The 10,476-nt window shown below is 36.3% G+C and overlaps 2 protein-coding genes across 4 annotated transcripts in view; one reads left to right on the top strand and one right to left on the bottom strand.

Moving 5' to 3' along the window:
- The window catches only part of LOC143279716 (uncharacterized), a 28,607-nt gene extending 22,806 nt beyond the window's left edge, over nt 1-5,801 (top strand). For all 3 annotated transcript variants that reach the window (XM_076583829.1, XM_076583830.1, XM_076583831.1), the window contains one exon: nt 1,331-5,801. In XM_076583829.1, coding sequence (XP_076439944.1) covers nt 1,331-1,395 — 65 coding nt within the window. In that variant the 3' untranslated portion in view covers nt 1,396-5,801. The remainder of the gene's footprint in view (nt 1-1,330) is intronic.
- LOC143279717 (protein FAM32A-like) lies at nt 5,460-10,414 on the bottom strand. Its single transcript, XM_076583832.1, has 4 exons — nt 10,286-10,414; nt 9,408-9,546; nt 7,399-7,452; nt 5,460-6,524 (listed from the first exon to the last, which is right to left on the bottom strand). The coding sequence occupies exons 1-4, from the start codon at nt 10,354-10,356 to the stop codon at nt 6,456-6,458; spliced, it is 333 nt and encodes a 110-aa protein (XP_076439947.1). The 5' UTR covers nt 10,357-10,414; the 3' UTR covers nt 5,460-6,455.
- Between the last annotated feature and the right edge of the window lie 62 nt (nt 10,415-10,476).

Genomic DNA, 10,476 nt, shown 5'->3' on the forward strand with positions numbered 1-10,476 from the left:
TTTTTTGTAGATGTGACAGTTTTGCGTTGACGCGGTTGAGCATTTGTATGGTTTGACAGTCCTGATATGGCCCTGTGTGGTCAGCTGGACTATAAGCAACAAGAACCCATGAAGGCAGCCTTGCTCTGATTTCAGGGGTGTGCATGCTGGGTATGTTCTTGTTTCCATTACCCACCGAACGCTAACATGGGTTACAGAATCGTTAATGTGTGTATTTGATCTTCTGCATGCGTATACATGCTGAGGGGGTTCAGGCACTAGCAGGTCTGCACATATGTTGACCTGGGAGAATGGAAAAATCTCCACCCTTTACCCACCAGGCTGTGTTACCAAGAACCTAGGACCCTCAGATTGAAAGTCCAAAGCTTTGACCACTCGGCTGTTGTGCCCATCATGTTTTCTGTATAAAAAAAGGTGAAGGTTCAAGATCCCATTGCTTTTTGCAGCCATCAGGGGTACTGAATTCATATCCATTGTGTCTAGGGCTTGGCAAAGGAAGGTGATGCCAGTGGTCTCCTTCCGCAGTTTTAACCTGATCAAAGTCAGGTACCTAATCACACCTGGATGGAGCGAGGGAAATTGGAAAAAAAGTGTCTTTCCCAAGGACACACCAACAGGCTAAAACAGGGCCTTGAACCATGGTCACTGGCTGAAAAGTCAAAAGTTTAACCAATTTTTTGCTGTGGTGTCTCTGTGTTATGTTTTACATGGAGGATGTTTTAAGTAAATCTAATATTGTATGTGGAAGTTGTTTTGTGTTCGTAATATTGTATGTGGAAGATGTTTTATGTTTGTAATATTAAATGTAAAATATGTTTTGTTAGTTTGTAATATATGTTTGGAGGATGTTTTGTGTACAAGTAATATGTATGGAGGATGTCTTTTGTGTTTGTTGTATTATATGTGGACGATATTTTGTGTGTTGTAGCATTATATGTGGAGAGTGTTCTTTGCTTGTAATGTATGTAAAAAAAGTTGTATGTGTTTTTAATTCTATATATCATTTTTTTTTTTTTTTACAAAGCAATAAACTAAGAAAGCAGTAAATCCTTACTAGGATTGAGTTTCATTCTTGTACATCTAAGTTCAGATGAGAAGCAAATGCAATATTTAAAAGAAAAGAGAAGAAAAAAAGAAAAACAGGGAAAAACCCACACACCATTAAGAATTCAGGTAAACAGACAGGTTGACAGACTGAACTTGGATATTTTATCATGTTGTCATTCATTAGTTATGATCTTTGCAAGATGACAAGTACCATCTATATTTATGGTACATGAGCATTCCAATCATTTCTTACATAGTTTTAAGAAATGTTGATCTGTTTCAGATGTGAGAAGCTTCATCGTTCGCATGCTGAAGTTCTGGATGCAGGAGATGATAAGAAAAGAGTAGTGATGAACTCTTGCTGTGCAGACTGGATTTAACTCTTTTTTTAAAATAAAAAATATCCAGGGTTAAAATCTGAAATCACATAAATTATTATTATGAGAATTATTATTATTTTTACATATATATATATATATATGTATGTATGTATTTCAGAGAAGTTGCTCCATTTGTGTGAATGTCTGTATGTGTGTACACATGAATGTATGCGTGTGTACATGTGAGTGAACATGTGGGCGTGTGTGTGTGTGCTGCAAATTCACTGGAAAGAGGCCTGCCAAGCTTTGGTAATATCTTGCTGTCAGTTTGAATCAACATAAACTAAGGTTACATGCAGCATTTTTTTTTTTTTTTTTTTTTTTTTAAGTGTTAAAATCCTATTTATGTGTACTCATCATGTTTTCACTTTCCAAATGGTGGCAGAATCTTGATCTACAGTTTTGTTGTTGTGCTGCAGTCTGACCATTTATATACTCTGACTAGACAATTTCTTGACTGATAAACTGTGAATATGCATGTACATGGAATAGAAAGCTATATCGCAATGGGAGAGGGAAAATCATATTTTTGTGAGGTAAATAGCAAAGCGTGACAGGTCCGACAAATGTCTGTCAAAGAGTCGGTGGACCTCAAGCTGTCACTGATGAGGATTAAAGTTACTCTGTCCTGCTCTGCCTTTTCCCCCATCACTTTGAGCATCTTTGCAAGGCTATTTTTCACCTAAATATTTCATTTTCTGAATGGCTTTGTTTCGGACACTTGTTTTCTTCCACAACTCTTGTGTTTTCTTATTAGTAGAATATTTATGTTTTCTTGTGAATAACTGGTTTAACTTGTATTATATTTGGAATTATATTTAAAAAAAAATTAATAAAGAAAAGAAAAAAGAAATGTTCATGTGAGATTGCATGAATCCAGATGGTGCCTTAATATTGCCTAAACCTGTGTCACACTTAGTTGTTCTCACCCACAGAGATATGCTGACAGCTATGTTTACAGTGATAAATATCATTGTGCGCATTCACCCGTATGTTATGAGAGGGGGCCATGGTGTTCATCTCTCTGGGCTACATTGTATTCCCATCAGATATTCCTCTTCTCAGTAAATTTTACACACATGTGCACGCATACATAATCAAACGCACATGCACACACCGTCACCCATACAGATACTTAATCATTGAGATGTTTGTATTCTCTGTTTCTGAAGCAGAGGCTCTTTTTTTGTGTAGTGTTATGAAAACTTGAAAGGTAAGATAACTGCAAAATATGACCATATAAAATTTGTTTAATATTATTTAATTTTTCTGGTGGCATGATTCCCTTCTTAGAACAGTCTTATACAAATCATATTTTGTGACAAATTATGCAAACAGACTAAGGATGCAAAATTAATTCTCAGAAGCTGTAACTCATTTTCAAAAATGCAAGTCAGCATTGTATCTGATATAGTTAGCCCCACGTTTTCCAAGCATTGAACATTCACTACCAAATCTCAGGTTTTCTCAGTCTGTTTTGATCTGTCTGGCAGGTTTCTAATTTGGTCATGTACATTGCTGGAAGAAAAAAAATATACATTATCATTTGAGTTGTTTATCATGATGTGCCATATTGCATTTTTCATTTTTGAAATGGCATTACTTTGATTCTTATGTTCTTTTGACATTTGTGTGCCATGTTTTGTGATGCAGTGAATACTAGTTTTCTGATGTACATATACTGTTTAGAAACCTGTTTTTGTGCCATAACTGATTTGCTGCCTTCATGAGATTTGTACGACTAGAGATGTTAGTTGTGCTGACAATCATGTAGTATAAAACAATCCTAGCCTTGACTCATGGATTAATAAAGACGTGGAGAGATCTTCAAGGACTCCTTTGTTATACTCCTCATTTGCTCGAAATTCCAGTGCCTGTTATTTGCGGGAAGTGAATGGAATGATTTCAGAATCGATGTCACATGCAAGAGTTCTATTCTTTATCCATAGATCTTTACCTCCACTGTTTTGAAAAAGCAACATGACCACGATACAAACAGCAAATTGAATTTTCTTTCTTTAGGGTTGTTTTTTTGTTTTTTTTTCAAAGTGGGGGTGGGCATTAATTTTACCTTTAGACAGTTTTTAACCAAAATTGTAAGCAGGCATTTACTACATACTGGGCATTTACAAGGTAGTTTAATGTTTTGTGTAGAATCAGTGGTGTAACTGATTTTACTGAGCAATAGTAATGTAATCCAAGAGGTAATGATCCAAATACAGAATGGTGACTGACACCCTGGTCTGTAGGCTTTAAGTTCAGTTTTATATAATCAGTGAGGTGACAGGTCTTCACTGACGAATGAACTCATTAGCAGCAGTCAAGGGGTTAAGAACAGTAACGGATACCAACTTTATTGCCGCTTTGCGACAGGCTTTGTTTTTTCCCCACACATGGATCAAACATGCTGAGGCACACGCAATAGTGAGGTGTTCAGTTAGGGTAAGAAATATATGAAGTGCCTACTTATATGATCAATATATATATATATATATAACATGCCAGAGTGTGTTACATTCTCAGTTTTGTAATAATCTTTCTAAGGTGCAGTTTTTGAAACTTGTCTGTCTGAGTGGTACGTGGAATTCTTGCTGAAAAGTGAATAAATTGATTTTCAACTAACTGTGCTTTCTGTGTTCAGAATACTGTTGTGGGCAGTTAAAATCCACTTATTTCTTCGCTCCCCTTACACCAACCCTTTCCAGACTCCCTCCACACCTGTACAGTTAAATCACTTAGAGGTGACTTGTTTTCTCTCCCAATGTCCCTTCTATCCGTCCTTCTTACGCAGATATGCGCACAAAATGTGCGAAAGTTTATGTAAGATGCATAGTAATCAGAATACATGATGGGTGTGGTGGAGAAACAGTTGAGAGCTAAATTCTTGCCCACGTTTCTGGAGTTCAATTCTGCACACCTGATGGGGAAAGGGAGGACATTTTTCCGATCTCCCAGGCCAACATCTGCAGACCTGCTAGTGCCTGAACCTCCCTTCACGTGAATATGCATGCAAACCAAATGCATGTTAAACATCCTGTAATCAAGGTCAGTGGTTGGTTATGGAAATGAATTATACACAGCATGCACACCCCTGAAAACAGTATGGCTGCCTAAATAAATGATGGTAAAAAAAAAACTTCATGCACGTTAAAGCCCATGTGTACATGTGTGTGAACATGGGAGTTGCAGTCCACAAGTATAGAAGTATTCACATTTTATTAACATTCAAGGACATTTGCTTGTGGATACACAAACAAGCACGCATACTTGGATGCAAGTGTTAATCAAAAAGAAGCAACAACAGTCTTACACTCCGTTGTCTCAAACAAGGATGTTGTGATCATGTGTGTGCACACAAACATACTTCACATAAGTCTTCCTAGTTCCATGTTTGTCTTTTGCTGCCTGTGCATTTACTAAGTATGTCACACTTAGTCTTTGTGCAACACACACACACTGATGCTGAGGATACATTAGCAAATACTACTGATACAGTGACAAATGCACATGCACCCACTTAAAGCACACATACATAATACCCTCTCTGTTAAATTCTCAGTTTTGTTGTCTTCCTTTCCATACACACATTATCTACTTCGAGGGCAGAACATCTGAAAAAAGTATCTCTTATAGATAAAAACACTATGTCTGTCTACTTCTTAAATTATACATCACACACATAAAATAATACCTCTTTTTTTTTCTTTTTTTTACAAAGAACACCTCTCATTTTTTTTATGTCATGAAGCAAGAAAAGGTTGCCATGTTGCACAGCTGCAAGGGAAATCACAAAAAACCCAACTGATTTGTACTTTCCTGGTAGCACACCTCTGTGAGAGAGAGAGAAAGAATTTAGAGTTGTTGTTTTTTCTTTCCTGCTGTATTTATGTTTGTATGATTTTCAATTTCAGATTATACAAATAAATTTTTGTTGTCTTTTTCAACTTCTATTACCCCAAATATTGAATGTTCTGAGATGGATTTGTAACTAAACTCCACCAAAACCTTGTAAAACACTTATACACACATACATAAAAAACACATCAATTTTTATTCAGGCATCAAAAGTCTTTTCCCTCTCAGTTTCACTCATTGTACATAAGCTTGACAATTCCTGTTGCTTCAAACAAACAGTGCACGGCAATGAGAATGTTTTTTTTCTTCCATTGCTGACTAAAAATCAAGTTTCATTACATTGTTCCCATACAATTTACAAAAGAAATTGATGCCAAATAAAACTTTTTTTCAAAGACAAGAAATTGTTTCCAAGGTCTCAATGCCAGTATTTTGATAATGAAATCATACCCCTCTTTCATAAGAGACTGGATCAGATGTCAAGCTTTCCATTAAAGAAAAAAGCAACCAACAAAAAAACAAACAAACAACAAAACCAAATAAACAAACAAAACCACCAAAAAACTCACACCAGCACCTAACAAACTTTCTCGAGCAACATAAATTACATGCTAATAATATACCTACATGAAACTGAATGAAATAATTCTTTTCAAACCACCCACAATCCTCCAAAGAAAAAAACCCACAAAAACAACCACACCTGCAGGCAGGGGGTTCTGAACAACCTGACTGCTTCCATCCATGATACCTTTGTTTTTTCAGTTACATACATTTCCAGGCCATCAGACAGCCTTCTTGCACCAAGAGATGCCCACTTCTTGTTCCACTTCAGGGAGTTGAAAATGTTTCATCTGAGAATCCATTTCAGTGGTGATAAGATCTTATACAACATGTAAATATCTGCTGGTCTCTATACCCCCCCCCCCTCCCAAACCCCCCTCCCCACAATTAATATTCAGGAAGCAGACACACTTTGGACACACACACACACACACACACAAATTAAAGAGGAAAAGGAAAACCTATGGCCAGTGAGCCCTGGATATCCAGTTTGTTTCCACAAGTCTTAGCCATCTGTCGGGCCTTCTCGATGATAAAATCATCAGGCAACAGGATAGATGTCCTTGAGAACTGCCCAGCAAATGTCCTGACTGGGTACTCTGAATGTCTTCACTTGGTCCAGCTCACTTTAGGGATGTCAAAATGTTCTGTCAATGAATCTAGATAACTGTTGAAATCCTGCACACACACACACATACACACAAATCTTGCTTCAACAGATGTATGATGATTTTCTTCTTTTCAGCACCTATGAAACACACCTCCCCCAGAAAAAAAAAAAAATCTTCCCATCTGCTTATCGTTAAAGGCACTCTCATCCTTACTGTCAGTTCATCATCTTGTGACTCCTAAAAACTACATTCGTAAAACCATAATCCACTTCTAGGACAGGAGTTGTGTCAAAAGTTCCGCAGAAATATTGACATGTGGTGCTAGTTTATAAAAGACTGTGTGAAATAGACAGAAAGTAGGTAATTCAAACAGAAATGTGTGATGGTTTACTAAATGAGAGTGGATTTCTTCCACAGAAATTTGCCAGAGGACAACACTGATGTTGCTGTAGGTTCTTTTTCAGTGCCTGCTATCAATAAAATGGTAAACAGTGTGGTGCTCATGACATAGAAAACACACAGGTGCTTCTTCACCCTTCAGTAAGTGTGAGTGGTAAGCGTTATGTAAACGTAAGTGTTTTTGTAAAGCACCTACAGCAGATCTCTGGATAGTGTGCTATATAAGTATCCATTATCATCATTATTATTAGTGGTAAGAAAACAGTATGAACTGCATCAGTGTAAATACTAAAGTAGTCTGCTAAATAAAACAGCTTCCTCAAACAAACAACTACAAACAGTGAAATACTGTTTAGTTTAGAAACTTGACTGATGAATGTGCAGCATCAATGTCAGACCAACACTGCAAAGAATTTATTTCTAACACAAACATATTAACAGCATCAGATATAATATTGCAGCAACAGAAGCAACTGCATCACAAAAACGGACCATGTCATGAACAACAGTTTATTATATCATCTATTAAATTTCAAACTTACCATGATTCTGTCTTTGTGTGATTTTCCTGCTTTGTCTACAAGTTGCTCTTCCAGCTGAAAAAAACCCAAACAAAAGAAAACCATTACATTACTGCTGATGAAGTGAGAGAAAGTATGTGAGGGACAGAAAGATGGAAAAAAAAAAAAAAAAAAAAAAGAAAGGAAAAAAAGCAACATTAATAACAGTGTGTATTTTTCAAAAACTTAAGTGTGATGTAAAAGAAGTGTGTGTGCACACTTGTGTAAAAAAAAAAGAACTTAGGGAGATAAACACAAAACAATAACTTTGTAAGTTGATTCATTTCATCTTTGAATTCAAGTCCTCTTGTCGTTTTTTTTTCGTATAATATATATATATATATATATAATATATATATATATATATATATATATATATATATATATATACACACACACACACACACACACACATACACATACAATTTCCAAAAAAACCCAACTTCTGTAAACATCTTCCAAATCACCAAAAATATGCACACGCCTTACCAGTTCAGTGCCCCCCCAATTTTTTTTTAAAGTGTTTTCCCCCAAAAAAAGCACAAAAGCTATAGCCATATAGAAGATACAGAATGAAACATTGAAAGTAAACATTTTTATGACGGAAAATGAATGTGGATTCTAAATCCGGGCTTTTTCATAATCATTTTAAATCAAGATAACTTCATGCATTTCAAACCAAGGTGAAGATAATAATTCTTATGCATAAAAAATCTATTTCAACCATCACAGAATCACGCCCAGAAAGAAAACAAATGAAATACAGCTAGAAATAGCATGCTTCCTGTCTGATAAGTTTAAAACAAAATTTGATGGGTTATAAGTTTATGATAATAATCACAAAACATATTCAGTTATTGTCATGCATCACAACACTTATACAAGTTTATAGTCATGTAAGTGAATAACTGTCCCAGCAATGACATGTGGGTTCCGTCAACATAAAAAGTCAATCACATTCTCAAATAGTGAGCCATCAAGCTTCTTTTACACAAAAGAGCACTCCCCTTTACAGGTGAGAGTGCTTTGATGATATTCTCTTCCTCCAGGTTCTAACTGGTCTGACAAAATGTCTGCTGTTTATCCGGTTTGGCTGCTTATATTTATAAATATATCAGTCAACTGATCAGTGACAAAAAGGCTTGAACCCCCCCCCCCCAAAAAAAAAACCCATATGATTCCCATTTCTTGTCTGTCAACCAGGTTTCAAGAAAATCATGGATGACTGGCTGCTGCCATTCATGGCAGTTGATCACTGTGAACAGACAATTCATTGACATTTGGACGATGCGTACTCTATCACGCCCTCTGTCTGGCCTTTGACCTGTCGTTTTACGCCACTCCTCTATCTTTCCTCCCACTCTTTTCAGATTATATAAAAGTACTGTGCCTTCACTGTCAATCATGGTCACTTGCTCAGAAATGGACATCTGATTTGATAGATGGACTGAAGAAGAAGTCGGATGTTATTGTCACTTTTGTTGATGTCATTACCTTCGAGTTTGAACCAATCATAAGGGAAGACAGATCTATCTATCACTGTGATAGATCTATCTATCATTGTTATACCCCATCTTCAGCACTGCTTGCAAAGTTGTGTAAATCCACTGAGACTGAGAGACCATTGTCTTCACTTGATGAAGTGTCTGACACATTTTTGGCATGTGAGGCAAACCTCTTTACACGCGCGCTCTAAGTGGTCCAGTCAACAAATCATTATTGAGAAGAAATGGTCGTCCACCAAGTTATGAATGCTCACTTATATAGCATGTTTAAAGCTAGACTCATTACACTAACCATTCAGGTCTGTTTATGTTAGCACTGTTGCAGTACAGAACTCTGATGAAAGAAAAACAGAAATTAGGAAATACATGCAGGACGTCTGTGGGCGTCTTACAGGTATTAATTATGGCAACACTTTTTGCAGGACGCCAGCTGACGTCTTATAGGCACTCAACTGTTTACAGTTAAAAGTAATCAATAAATGTTACCTTTTTCCATTTCCTCTTTTCAAAAGCTATTTCTGCCTTTGTTTTTCTGGAGACTGGGCTCTCTGTTGTTGCCACCAACTGTGTGTCCTGTTCCAGCGCCTCCTTCAACTTTTCCTTTTCTTTATTCTTCTTCTTCTTTCTGAAAAAAGTAAAACATTATACTTCATTATCTGATCTTGTGAATAGAAAAAGAAAAAGAAGATCCTCAAACTGAAGAAAACACACATAAACACACACAAAACATACTGCACCCATCATTATTACTATAGATTTGTATAGAGTCAGCTGATTTAGGACAAATTGTAGATATTTATTTTCAATTAAAATCCCTTGGAGCACAGTCCTTGGTACACTGATATTGTCAGTGAGAAGATTTTGCATAAATTTCTGATAGCAAAAGGGGTCAGAACAAATGAGATGACATGTTCTGTCACACTCACAGTTTACAAAGCAAAGAACTTGGGACAGCAAAGTAACTTTTACAGTTATAACTTATGATCTGGACTACGACAGTACGAGTATCATCAAAATGATGATGGTGGATGTTCATAGAGAGAAAGAAAGAAGCAGAAGAAGAAGGCGGCAAAAGGGCAATATCCACATTTTTGTTGTTGCTCAAGACGGAATGAGTAGTGGTCACAAGGCATATCTAACCATTTTCACATATACATCAAACATACTTGTACTCAGGTATATGTACAATTTGGACTTATTAATTTAAAGCACTGCACACTCACTTTTGTAACTGTTTCATGGACTCATTTTCTGTGTTATCTTTTTTGTGCCCTTTATTTGTCTTAAAATTTAAACACAACAGACCTCCGTAAGAATTCTTGTATCTATTTGAAGTGAATTAATTACGTAATTTCCATACATACTTTTTCGAGCCATGATCAGAAACTCCTTTCAATTTAAGTCCACCTTTCTGAACAGCTTCGTATTCTGCCATTTTGTCTTGTGTTTACCTTCTTTCAACCGGAAATGATTAATCTGTGGATTGTGGGACGTAGTTGCGCGTTGAGAAACGAGAATTGTCGATACTTTAGGGGAATTTATTATGTAGTTTATT

Source organism: Babylonia areolata, chromosome 3 (assembly GCF_041734735.1).
Source record: "Babylonia areolata isolate BAREFJ2019XMU chromosome 3, ASM4173473v1, whole genome shotgun sequence".
Lineage (NCBI taxonomy): Eukaryota > Metazoa > Mollusca > Gastropoda > Neogastropoda > Buccinidae > Babylonia > Babylonia areolata.

Excerpts from the sequence above, each read along its gene's own strand:
- LOC143279717 (XM_076583832.1), bottom strand. The coding sequence starts at position 10,356 with ATGGCAGAATACGAAGCTGTTCAGAAAGGTGGACTTAAATTGAAAGGA. Across the intron at positions 7,453-9,407 it reads AAAAGAGGAAATGGAAAAAG|CTGGAAGAGCAACTTGTAGA; the intron begins GTAACATTTATT and ends GGTTTTTTTCAG. Across the intron at positions 6,525-7,398 it reads CACACAAAGACAGAATCATG|GATTTCAACAGTTATCTAGA; the intron begins GTAAGTTTGAAA and ends GTGTGTGTGCAG.